The sequence below is a fragment of the Diaphorina citri genome, unplaced genomic scaffold (genome assembly GCF_000475195.1).
Source record: "Diaphorina citri unplaced genomic scaffold, Diaci psyllid genome assembly version 1.1 scaffold2445, whole genome shotgun sequence".
Classification (NCBI taxonomy): Eukaryota; Metazoa; Arthropoda; class Insecta; order Hemiptera; family Psyllidae; genus Diaphorina; species Diaphorina citri.
The window spans coordinates 1-13,507 of NW_007379867.1; the positions used below are offsets into that span (position 1 = coordinate 1).

Sequence of the window (13,507 nt, forward strand, 5' to 3'; positions counted from 1 at the left end):
ATCAAGCAATCATTTGCCTTTCTAAAACGCCTTCTTAAGATGTGTCCTGTCCACACATAGTCGATCGATGTGGACTGAACCATCCACATTACCTCGACGTGGATCGACGGCCGTCTACTAGTGTGGACACCCCTCAACATTGAATTTGTCATTGGTTTCAGCCATCACCTGTACTTGTTAAAGATGTTGTGGACAGAATGATGAACCGAAAGATTGGAGATAGTCCTGCTATTCAGAATGCAATGAATGTTATTACATTTCTACTAGCTTCAATGCTGAGTACTATGAATGTCAAATTAAACACAGGTGTGTATATTTAGAGTTTTACTATCACCTGATACTTGAAGAGGCCACATACCTTGGGATGAAATATTGTGTATATTCAATTTAAACACAGGTGTGTACCTGGCGCGGTGGTGTAGGCAAGACGCTCGCCTGATATACAGGTGCACGTGGGTTCAATTCCAGCCGAGGTATAGACTATTATCCTCAATAAATTTTGAGAATTTGACCACAATAATAGTAGTAGCCTACTGTTGAACGGGAATCGAACTGGCGACCTATCGCTTTCAAGGTAGGTAAATGAATAGTGTACTTGATATTGTTCTATTGACAGGCCTGATGCTCACGATCTCGTCAGAGTTAGTTCTGGGTGCTGGGTCTGGGAGTTCTGCTTCATTTGCCGTGAGTGTGGCAGGCACTGTGTACACGCTAGTGAAGTGGTTACTTGGAGATGTGGAGGATAGCAACAGTTTAGATGTCTCGATTTCGGATGTAAGTGGACAACTTTAGCTTTAATTAATTGGTGATGGCATACCTAATAAAGAAACAAAGATATGTACGTAGTTAAAGCCCCCTAGATCCCTAACCAGATTAAACTTAAAGCCCCCTAGACCCCTAACCAGATTAAACTTAAAGCCCCCTAGACCCCTAACCAGATTAAACTTAAAGCCCCCTAGACCCCTAACCAGATTAAACTTAAAGCCCCCTAGACCCCTAACCAGATTAAACTTAAAGCCCCCTAGACCCCTAACCAGATTAAACTTAAAGCCCCCTAGACCCCTAACCAGATTAAACTTAAAGCCCCCTAGACCCCTAACCAGATTAAACTTAAAGCCCCCTAGACCCCTAACCAGATTAAACTTAAAGCCCCCTAGCCCCCTAACCAGATCTATTTGTTCTGTTTCTATTATCTACAACTGTTACTAATACCTAAAACTTTTTCGTAACTAGTTTGGCCAGCTAGAAACCACGTACCTAGGTAAAAACAACAACAGCTGTTGTTTAATGCCAAGTTTTTCTTCTGCCAGTATATATTATCTTCAATCTTCATCCTCTCTGTATGCTCTTTCTGTTCTTCAAATCCTGTGGATTGGAAATGTTGTAATTGTTACTACCTATATTTATTTATTTATTTTTTCTCCGAGCAATGTGATGTGCAATAATGGATGTTGGTTTATTTGCTGCCAGCAAAGGTCAAGTGTGTATATGTATACTATGTACTACCATGGTTATTAATATATCGTAGCAATAAAATAGTTGTTCCAGATATACAGAAACTTAAAGCCCCCTAGACCCCTAACCAGATTAAACTTAAAGCCCCCTAGACCCCTAACCAGATTAAACTTAAAGCCCCCTAGACCCCTAACCAGATGTTTCTCTAATGATAATGTTATTTGATGTTTAGAGCGTTAACAAGTGGGCATTCCTAGCAGAACAGATAACCCATGGTAAACCCTCAGGCTTAGACAATGCTGTGTGCACATGGGGAGGACTGGTCAAACTAAAGAAACTACCTCTTAGCACTGAGATTAGCAATGTGCTGTGGATGGGCCGCTTAGAAATACTGCTCATTGATACAGGTAAGAGATTCCATAATGTACTAGTCAACATACTCACCTGGTAATCAGGCCATGGTAAACCCTCAGGCCTAGACAATGCTGTGTGCACATGGGGAGGACTGGTCAAACTAAAGAAACTACCTCTTAGCACTGAGATTAGCTATTTACTGTGGATGGGCCGCTTAGAAATACTGCTCATTGATACAGGTAAGAGATTCCATAATGTACTAGTCAACATACTCACCTGGTAATCAGAATGTAAAGTAGCCTGCGTAGCCTCGCGAGTATCACATGTTGGAGGTTCCGGGTTCGATGTTTTTCGTCTCTGTGCTTGGAATTTGGGGTGCTCTTAGCCTCGTGAATACAATTGTGTAACTACTTTCATTGATGTGACGTCACCCGGGTTCGATGTTTTTCGTCTCTGTGCTTGGAATTTGGGGTGCTCTTAGCCTCGTGAAGACAGTTGTGTAACTACTTTCATTGAGTAGCGACCAGTGGCGGCATTATTAGTGTGAATTGACTTTGAAATGTGGAAATTGATTGCAAAGGAGGCACTTAGTAATGGTGTGATATCCTCAAAAGTAGTGGAAAAGAAGAAAAAGAAAAATTCCCTAGTTCCTCATTTCTTCTGCTCTTTGACTTGGAATCTCAGCCAAATAAGCGCAACTGTAAACATAACTCTGTCCTTGAGTTTCTCCTCCAATATTCAAACTTTTCTCCCCTTTGAACTTCATCATTTGATCTACATGTCGTTTCCTACAGTGTGAAATTTCAGACAGGGTGGGTCATGCTGTGTAGTTAAAGTCTGTTTTTCATTCCGACGTGGGTGCGATGCGAACCCGACGCGTGTTTTTCATTCCACTTCCCCTACTTTAGCGTGTATAAAAGTTATTATTTCTCGCGAATTTCAAATGAGAACCCCTATTTTTTATTTCATTTTCAAATTTTACTTCGAATTTCATGGGGAACCACAGAATCTATTGCTATTATTGGTAAGTGGTAAATACGGGGGGCGAGATTTTTTTCATCCTGACATTTGATGTGACGTCATCGTGTAGGGGAGCGTATGCCGTGACGTCAGAGTTCAAGATTCACCGGTATTTTTTAGATCGATTTATCTTGGGATCTAGAAGTCGAAGAAAAAGGAAAATTCCGTTGTTCCTTGTTTTTTTCTGCTCTTTGACTTAGAAACTTCACCCACGTAAGCGCAACTGTAGATACTATTGTATTGATTGAAATTCATTTGTATCAATCTGTGACGTCAGAGTTCAAGATTTACCGGTATTTTTTAGATCGATTTATCTTCGGATCTAGAAGTCGTAGAAGAAAAAGGTAAATTCCGTTGTTCCTTGTTTTTTCTGCTCTTTGACTTAGAAACTTCACCCACGTAAGCGCAACTGTAGATACTATTGTATTGATTGAAATTCATTTGTATCAATCAGGGGAGGAGGAGGGTACACGTCTCCTTTCTGGCCCCTTATCCTATTACCTCCACAGAAAGTTCAACATATGTATGTACGTAGAGAGAAACAACATATGTACATATGTATGGTATGCTAGTGTAATGGTTTGTGATCTAAAATACATTCACTTCAAGTGTGGTAGAAGGAAGAATGAGAGTAATAGATAAATCACAGAGTGGGTGGAAAAATACCGGTAAGTTTTGAAACCGATCAACTTTAGCATCCCATAAAAACTCGCGGTATTTACCCAAATACATCATATCTTCCACTAATCCACGGACCTTCTGTGTTCTATGCCAGTCTCTTGACCACTAGACTAAGGGTGGTTAAAGTTGTTATTATTTTATACCTACTACCTACTTACTTAGGTACAAGAATAATAATCCATCTGTTAATAGAGCGATAAAAAGTTGGCTAGATGATAATAGATAATTTATAAAATATGGGTCCTAGTACACTTATATTCAGTTAGGGTTGGAGTTGGAGCTATGGTCAAGGCTCTATTCATGAGCATGGTTTGTTTATTTTCTCTCGGGTCGAGAGTTTTGACTCCGTTGTGGACATCTACTTAGTCCCTAGAATGCTAAGATTCACATTCTGCATTTCACTGTTGGTAGTTGGTATACATTCACTCTGAAGAGGGAAAGGGCTACAACCAGATCGAAGGTAGACAATGTAATAAAATTATTAGCGCTAATATTGACCGCTATTGCCAATTCTTAACACTGAAAACATATCTGCTATTGGTTTTTGATCAGACATAGGGCGTATAAGAAACCAGGAGACAAGACAGTCTTTGTGAAGAGGGGTTGGGGCAAAGGCCCAATCGAGCCTAAATTTAAATGGGCCTTTGTGTGATAAATTAGTCAACAACAAATGCCGCGCCCCAAAAATACGCTGAATAAATCAGAGGTGTAGGGTCTATGGTCCCGCGGGGATCTATAAGTGGACGCGTTTCATCTACCTAAGAAGTCTAGGTAATATAAACAAACCTAATTCTATACTGAATCACAATCTCTGGATCGCCCTGTTATCATATAGTTCGATTTATTAATTTATAAACTTGGTTACCTGATATCACTGTGTGTAAATGTTGCACTCTGGCATAAATCAAAATCTTAGATAAACCGTTCAATGTTCGATGTCAGAATTGCGAAATACAAATTGTTTTGTTCCAACTTTTTTTTTCAATACTCAAAACCCAGAAGCCTTTTGCAGATGTATTTTTACATCGTGAGGATGGTGTTAAATATTTTATGTCTCTCTCCTGATGACGGCTTGATGTTACACCTAAAGTTTAAGTCCTAAACCTAAAATGAGTAAATTCAAACTGACAAAACTTAAAATCTAAAAAATATAAAAATCAAAACAAACATTAAAATTATCCCGCTTCGACAACAGTTGCCAATCAGCTGATCCAATCATATCTGGTTGGATCATTATAAGGCAACTGATGTCGCGGCAGGATTACACGATGCGTGCATCGTGCGGACCAGTATTCTGAGTGCTTTTATTTATCTTTACTCTGGTAATACCGCTACTGGTTGCTACTCAATTGCCTTCACGCGAGTCTGAGTGTTCGCTGGCAAGCACTGAGCCAAAAAACTTCGAACCCGGTATCTCCGGTGTGCAAGCCTCGTGTGATACCCACTCGGTAACGGAGGTTGCTTTTATACTTTCAACTTGTGTATTGGAACGGATTCCGATGGCACGCCATCTTGGATTTCCTATGGTTTAGTACAGACGTTATCACGCCATGAGAGGGGAAACGAGCTTCAGAAGAGGGGGAAATTCAGAAAGGAAAATACAATCTTCCATCATTTGTAGTTGTCTGTCTACAACTACCTGAAAACGGCTACTTTCCCTGTCGCGTATAATATCTCTAGTAGCGCGGTTTTAACCATGTCAGAGTCAAGTTTGTTAATCTGGAAAGACACGGATATTAATCAAATAATAGATATTTACCAATAGAGCAATACAGTGTAGAATGGTTTTGTTCTAAACACAGTAGGAACCTAATATGTACGTGTATGCATTTCATGGGAGTTGGGTTTGAATTCCAACTCATTAATGGAAATAAAAAGCTTTGCTTGATAATGTAAGACTTAAAGTAAAAGCCAAGAAGAGGTTCAACAGTTAGGTGTAGGTATATGTTTAAAGGAAATTAATGAAGAAAAAAGGTAACAAGCTGGGTCCGTCCCTCCGGGAATTTTTTAGTCTGTAGTTTATTCGATCGTGATTAAAGAAAATCAGTACCTATGTACCTACCTAATTTGTTTAATATTCAGTTTAATATTAGATGACGAAAGCCAAGAAGAGTTTCAACAATTAGGTGTATATGTTTAAAGGAAATTAATGAAGAAAAAAGGTAAAAAGCAAAAGATAGATGTGGATTAACATCTCATCAAAGTTCACATTGAATATTGGGCGAGGCGAAAATGACGATGAGCTCTTACACGCTGAATTCAAGAAACTAGAGGTTGGTATACCTATAACTAGAGTAGAGGTTGGTATACCTATAACTAGAGTAGAGGTTGGTATACCTATAACTAGAGTAGAGGTCGGTATACCTATAACTAGAGTAGAGGTTGGTATACCTATAACTAGAGTAGAGGTTGGTATACCTATAACTAGAGTAGAGGTTGGTATACCTATAACTAGAGTAGAGTTTGGTATACCTATAACTAGAGTAGAGGTTGGTATACCTATAACTAGAGTAGAGGTTGGTATACCTATAACTAGAGTAGAGGTTGGTAGTAACAATATCTGCCTTTTTTTTTATTTGTAATACAATCTACATTTAATTACCTACGACCTACCTAATCCAAATATTGTCAGACCTTATTACCTTAGCTTTATTCCAAGTACTTTTTTACATAAATATGTTCACAATAAGAGAGGTAAAAAAGCGCTAGGCTGCGGGTTCGATTCCCGCCCGGGGCGGATTTTATCCTGGTGGGATAATGTTCGTTCTCGGAACGGCTGGCTTTCTCCTATCCTGTCTTCCTTCCTCTTCGATTTCGGGACGATAAGACCTTAGCAGTTACAGTTCCCTCTGTCAAACCTCTGGAAAAAAAAAGAGGTAAAAGGACTTTTCAGTCCTATCCCAGCAGGATAAACAAGGTATATTGTGTATTGTTGTATATCAATGTTCTGTGTTCTGTGATAGGTATATTCTATTCTGTTATTCCATTCTTTCGTGGAATGAAGGCCCAGAACTTGGTGAAAACGGAAAGTACCTAAAATCAGTAGATATTCTAGAAAATGTTGGGTGAAATAAAATGAATCTTACATATCCTGCCTGACCTTGTCCACTAGGCCGTCACACGTGACAGTAGATTAACATTGAATCGTTTATCAATCAAGCTGGAGTCAGCTGGACCACATTTATCAATCATGCTAGCATACATTTCAATCTTCTGTAACAAAACAACACTGTGGCGTGTGGGTAGACAGTGCCCAACCAGTGCCCTGGCTTGAGTACAAGTCATGGGTAGATCATTGTAACGGTAGCTAAGGCAGGGTTTATACACTTTTCCCGGAATGAAATTCCATGACTATTCCATGACTTCCAGAATGTTTCCATGAGTTTTCCAGAAAATTAGGGGGGCGGAGGTACTTGAAAATCAGTAAGATTACCCCTTCATTTAAATAAAATATGCAATATGCAGAACGGCAAGGAATATGAGGGGGTGTTTATACGCTTTTCCCGGAATGAAATTCCATGACTTTTCCAGAATATTTCCATGAGTTTTCCAGAAAATTAGGGGGCGGAGGTACTTAAAAATCAGTAAGATTACCCCTTCATTTAAATAAAATATGCAATATGCAGAACGTCAAGGAATATGAGGGGGAATGCGCCGCAGGCCGTTTTTCGAAAAAAAACTTGATATTTAATTTGAACATTTTTAATTTTTGACCGGGTGGCAAATTCCATGACTTTTCCAGGTTTTACTTGAATTTTCACGATTTTCCATGACTTTTTGGCCGATTTTCAGATTCCATGACTTTTCCAGGTTTTCAAGTTTTTCCAGGTCGCGTATAAATCCTGTAAGGGGAGAAGGACACAAGACTGCAAGGGATGGGAACTTTACTTTGAGCAAAGGGTCTTGATTTATGTTGAACTTGACTTCTAAAATCTAGAGAGATACAGGGGTGTCTTACTTGCTTCGTTGTCGGATTCTAGAGGTTGGTATACCTATAACTAGAGTAGAGGTTGGTATACCTATAACTAGAGTAGAGGTTGGTATACCTATAACAACTATCGTTAGTTGGGCGTGCTCCGTAGGTATTCTCATAGCGAGCATTAGGAGAGATGTATAGGGTATTGGTTTAGGTTACTTTCTGTTATTCTGTTGTATTGTGTTATCTAGGCTTGCCAAATATCCAAAATGTCAATTCGGGACGCGAATCCGCGAACATAATTGCCAAATCCGCGAACATAATCGAGGTTGGTAGACCTATAACTAGAGTAGAGGTTGGTATACCTATAACTAGAGTAGAGGTTGGTAGACCTATAACTAGAGTAGAGGTTGGTAGACCTATAACCATAATCGCCAAATCCGCGAACAAAATCGCCAAATCCGCGAACATAATCGCGAAATCCGCGAACATAATCGCGATCCACATAGAAATCCGCGAACATAATCGCCAAATCCGCGAACAAAATCGCGAAATCCGCGAACATAATCGCCAAATCCGCGAACATAATCGCAAATCCGCGAACAAAATCGAGAAATCCGCGAACATAATCGCCAAATCCGCGAACAAAATCGCGAAATCCGCGAACATAATCGCCAAATCCGCGAACATAATCGAAATCCGTGAACATAATCGCGAAATCCGCGAACATAATCGCGAAATCCGCGAACATAATCGCGAAATCCGCGAACAAAATCGCGACCCGCGAACATAATCGCCAAATCCGCGAACATAATCGCCAAATCCGCGAACAAAATCGCCAATTCCGCGAACATAATCACCAAATCCGCGAACATAATCACGAAATCCGCGAACATAATCACGAAATCCGCGAACATAATCGCGAAATCCGCGAACAGAGAGTAAATTCATGAAATAGAGAGAGTAGGGTAAGTGTACCATTTATTCGCCCACCTGCCCACATTTATTTTTCTAATTTCTAATTTTTGTTTTTATGACTAGGTACAATTTTGAAATACCACTGTTTCGATAGCAGTCTTTAAGCCCTTTTCTTTTGATGAAATCGGATCTTGAAAAAGTTCGTCCAGTTCAGACTTATGTGGCGTAGACCCACAGGTGGGCCAATAAATGGTACACTTACCCTAGTTATACTCTACAACAGAAAAGAGAAAGAGGGATAGAGGTTAGCTTACGCGGGTAAGAGAGAAAGAGACAGAGAGGCGAGGCGAGAGGAAATGTTTTTTTAGAAAAATGAAAGAGAGAGAGAGAGAGAGAGAGAGAGAGAGAGAGAGGAAAAAAAGAAGAGGTGAAGAAAATCAGATAAAGAGAGATAGAAAATGGGGACTTGTAGGTACATAATTATGTTAGACTCAATCCCCGAAATTGGGGAGATAGAGAATGGGGACTTATACATATGTTAGACTCAATCCCCGAAATTGGAAATAACGTGGTGACATTAGTTTTTCGTTATCTTTCATTTTTGAGGTCTTGGGAATAGGGGGTGCTCAAACTACAATCAAGACATCTAAAATGAAAGATAACGAAAAACTAATGTCACCACGTTATTTAGCACCTAAAACCACGTTATTCAGCACCCGTTCAAAAGTTACAAGGGGTCCGACTAGGACTTCTGAGCCAGTATACCATAGAATTCATAGATCATCAACCCTTACATCAGTGTGTCCACAACGGAGCCTGGAACCTCCTGCTTATTTAGATAAACTTGAAAATGTCGAGGTTAGAATGTTCTCAACAAGCTGGGCCCGTCCCTCCGGGAATTTCTCAGTCCGTAGTTTATTCGATCGTGATTAAAGAAAATCAGTACCTATGTACCTACCTAATTTGTTTAATATTCAGTCCATTATTATTCTTGATTTGATTTTTCGATTTTACTTTCATGTAATGATTTAAAATCAAGACTAGAGCCCGTTCTCCCTTTATTCCCAATATAAGGTTCAAGTCACCCATCCATTTATTGGCCTTGCTCGGCGTAGCTTAACATAGGTGACGCTAAAACCGGTCTTAAAATAACGACTGAAGTGTTAATGGTATACCTATAACTAGAGTAGAGGTTGGTATACCTATAACTAGAGTAGAGGTTGGCATTATACAGGATCGTATTGCAGACTAGACTAGGGGGTGAAAGTCAAGGAAAGCTGTATTTTATAATAGGACTTTTTTTTGGTTTGATTAAACTTACATATAAGCACCAAGATTTTTTTTTCTTTTTTTTTTACAATTTTGTGGATATCAGAGCATTACTAAGTGCTTCCTTTACAATCAATTTCCATTTTTCCATCTATCAAGAATCTTTTCTGTGCCCCAAAATTTCTTCGGACAAAAACCGCGTGTTTCGTAACCTAAAAATCGGACATAACAGGTTAATCTTTTTCGAACTTGAAAAAACATCAAACCTGAACTTCGGAAATCGGAGATGATGTCTATTCGGATCAAAATTTTGTGCTCTGGCGCGTGGTTTTAACAAAAACAGTTAAGAATCTTTTTACACTGGTGATACCGTCACAGGTCGCTACTCCATTAAAATAGCTACCGACTCAATTGTCCTCACGCGGCTGAGTGCACCCCGAACTCCAAGCACAGAGCCGAAAAACCTTGAACCCGCCGGTAATCGAACCCGGGACCTGCAAGCCTAGTGTGATACCCACTCGCCACGAAGCTTGCTAAAATAATAATGTATTTAAAATAATTAAAGATGAATGGTGAGCATAATGATCCTGTATTTGATAGAAAAAATTGCCTGGACAATAGTTTAGTGAACAGTTTAATCGGTAGGTACATAGGATATAGGTCAGTCTAGCGTGATTCCATATGCTGCTCGAAATCAAATTAAAGTCATGGTCCGCGTAGCGTGAAAAAGTCCCAGCGTGCAAGCCTAGTGTGATACCCACTCGGCCACGAAGCTTGCTAAAATAATAATGTATTTAAAATAATTAAAGATGAATGGTGAGCATAATGACCCTGTATTTGATAGACAAAATTGCCTGGACAATAGTTTAGTGAACAGTTTAATCGGTACATAGGATATAGGTCAGTCTAGCGTGATTCCATATGCTGCTCGAAATCAAATTAAAGTCATGGTCCGCGTAGCGTGAAAAAGTCAAATAAACCTTCTCATAAAAAATATCACATCCCCCTTGCCAGTAGGATGTGTAGAGGTTTAAAAATACATAATAATAATAGTGCTTATTTGAATGGCTAAGAGACAGAGCGGACCAAGTCCAAAAAAATACTTCGTTGTATCTATTCTTTTTACTTCGCTATACTGAGGTATTTGCTTTTGAAGGGAAGGGAAATCGACTTTTCTTCGTTATATCGAGGATTTCGTTATATCGAGGTTCCACTGTAAATCGTTTCTCACAGTGATCGACATTTGCAAAGGTCATGATCTACATGCCAAGTTGACGGGTGCGGGGGGTGGGGGCTACGCGTATGCATTGGTACCTCCCTATGCTAGGGGCGGGCTAGATGCCTGTGTACGGGAACTGGAGAGGGCGCGATACACCGTGTACCGGGACATACAACTGGGAGGTCAGGGGTTCGAGCTAAAGATTGACCGGTGTTACTGCGTTGGCTTAAGAAATAATGTTAGTTTATGAGATGTTAATGTGCGGGGGGTTCCGACTGTTTATAGGTACCTAACGGTGTATGACAAAATCGCTCAAATTTAATAATGGAATAAACGTTCTTCGAGTCGAAATACAAAATTGCTTTAAAAAGAAGGATAAAGTTAGTTTATGAGATGTCAATGTGCGGGGGGTTATACCTAACGGTGTTTGACAAAATCGCTCAAATTTAATAATGGAATAAACGTTCTTCGAGTCGAAATACAAAATTGCTTTAAAAAGAAATTAATAATAATGGAAGTGTGTTATTATTCAGCCTGAGATCCAGAACAATATGATTAGATAGCATTAGCATGTAAGTAGAATATCCACAAATCAGCAAATTTCTGGGGTTAACATTACCAAAAAAAAAAAAAAAATCTATTGTTGGTGATTTTGTAAATTCTTAAAAAGCGGTTTGGCAATATTTTTGAGTGTTTTAATTGTATTGTTGGCGATTTTGTCATACAGCCGTTTATATTCTTTGAATCCTACGTGAGAAAAACTCATTCATTCGTTAAGATAAAGTTAGTTTATGAGATGTCAATGTGCGGTGGGTTCCGACTGTTTGTACCTAACGGTGTATGACAAAATCGCTCAAATTTAATAATGGAATAAACGTTCTTCGAGTCGAAATACAAAATTGCTTTAAAAAATTAATAATAATGGAAGTGGGTTATTATTCAGCCTGAGATCCAGATCAATATGATTAGATAGCATTAGCATGTAAGTAGAATATCCACAAATCAGCAAATTTCTGGGGGTTAACATTACCAAAAAAAAAATCTATTTTTGGTGATTTTGTAAATTCTTAAAAAGCGGTTTGGCAATATTTTCGAGTGTTTTAATTGTATTGTTGGCGATTTTGTCATACAGCCGTTTATATTCTTTGAATCCTACGTGAGAAAAACTCATTCATTCGTTACAAATATTCATCTCCAAATGACGCTACTTATTTTTCCGTGTTTTTTACATTACAACAATATCTGCCTTTTTTTTCTTTGTAAATACCATCTACATTTAATTACCTACCTAATCCAAATATTGTCAGACCTTATTACCTTAGCTTTATTCCAAGTACTTTTTTACATAAATATGTTCACAGAGAGGTAAAAAAGCGCTAGGCTGCGGGTTCGATTCCCGCCCGGGGCGGATTTTATCCTGATGGGATAATTTCCGTTCTCGGAACGGCTGGCTTTCTCCTATCCTGTCTTCCTTCTCTCTTCGATTTCGGGACGATAAGACCATAGCAGTTCGGAACGGCTGGCTTTCTCCTATCCTGTCTTCCTTCTCTCTTCGATTTCGGGACGATAAGACCATAGCAGTTACAGTTCCCCCTGTCAAACCTCTTAAAAAAAAGAAAAAAAAAGAGGTAAAAGGACGTTTCAGTCCTATCCCAGCAGGATAAACAAGGTATATTGTGTATTGTTGTACCTAATACTCGTATCAATGTTCTGTGTTCTGTGATAGGTATATTCTATTCTATTATTCCATTCTTTCGTGGAATGAAGGCCCAGAACTTGGTGAAAACGGGCAGGAGAGGGAGAGAGAGAGAGAGGAAAAAAAGAAGAGGTGAAGAAAATCAGATAAAGAGAGATAGAAAATGGGGACTTGTAGGTACATAATTATGTTAGACTCAATCCCCGAAATTGGGGAGATAGAGAATGGGGACTTATACATAATTATGTTAGACTCAATCCCCGAAATTGGGGAGATAGAGAATGGGGACTTATACATAATTATGTTAGACTCAATCCCCGAAATTGGGGAGATAGAGAATGGGGACTTATACATAATTATGTTAGACTCAATCCCCGAAATTGGGGAGATAGAGAATGGGGACTTATACATAATTATGTTAGACTCAATCCCCGAAATTGGGGAGATAGAGAATGGGGACTTATACATAATTATGTTAGACTCAATCCCCGAAATTGGGGAGATAGAGAATGGGGACTTATACATAATTATGTTAGACTCAATCCCCGAAATTGGGGAGATAGAGAATGGGGACTTATACATAATTATGTTAGACTCAATCCCCGAAATTGGGGAGATAGAGAATGGGGACTTATACATAATTATGTTAGACTCAATCCCCGAAATTGGGGAGATAGAGAATGGGGACTTATACATAATTATGTTAGACTCAATCCCCGAAATTGGGGAGATAGAGAATGGGGACTTATACATAATTATGTTAGACTCAATCCCCGAAATTGGGGAGATAGAGAATGGGGACTTATACATAATTATGTTAGACTCAATCCCCGAAATTGGGGAGATAGAGAATGGGGACTTATACATAATTATGTTAGACTCAATCCCCGAAATTGGGGAGATAGAGAATGGGGACTTATACAGATAAACAAAATACAGTCGAACCTGGATAAACGAGAATCCAAGGGACCAGCTCATT

At 39.1% G+C, this 13,507-nt stretch overlaps 1 protein-coding gene across 1 annotated transcript; it reads left to right on the top strand.

Moving 5' to 3' along the window:
• The first annotated feature begins 142 nt into the window (after positions 1-142).
• On the top strand, positions 143-11,468 carry LOC103518939 (mevalonate kinase-like). The gene is made up of 6 exons (XM_026830595.1): positions 143-306; positions 617-774; positions 1,688-1,862; positions 1,911-2,048; positions 10,847-11,061; positions 11,204-11,468. The coding sequence occupies exons 1-6, from the start codon at positions 198-200 to the stop codon at positions 11,222-11,224; spliced, it is 816 nt and encodes a 271-aa protein (XP_026686396.1). The 5' UTR covers positions 143-197; the 3' UTR covers positions 11,225-11,468.
• Positions 11,469-13,507: the final 2,039 nt, after the last annotated feature.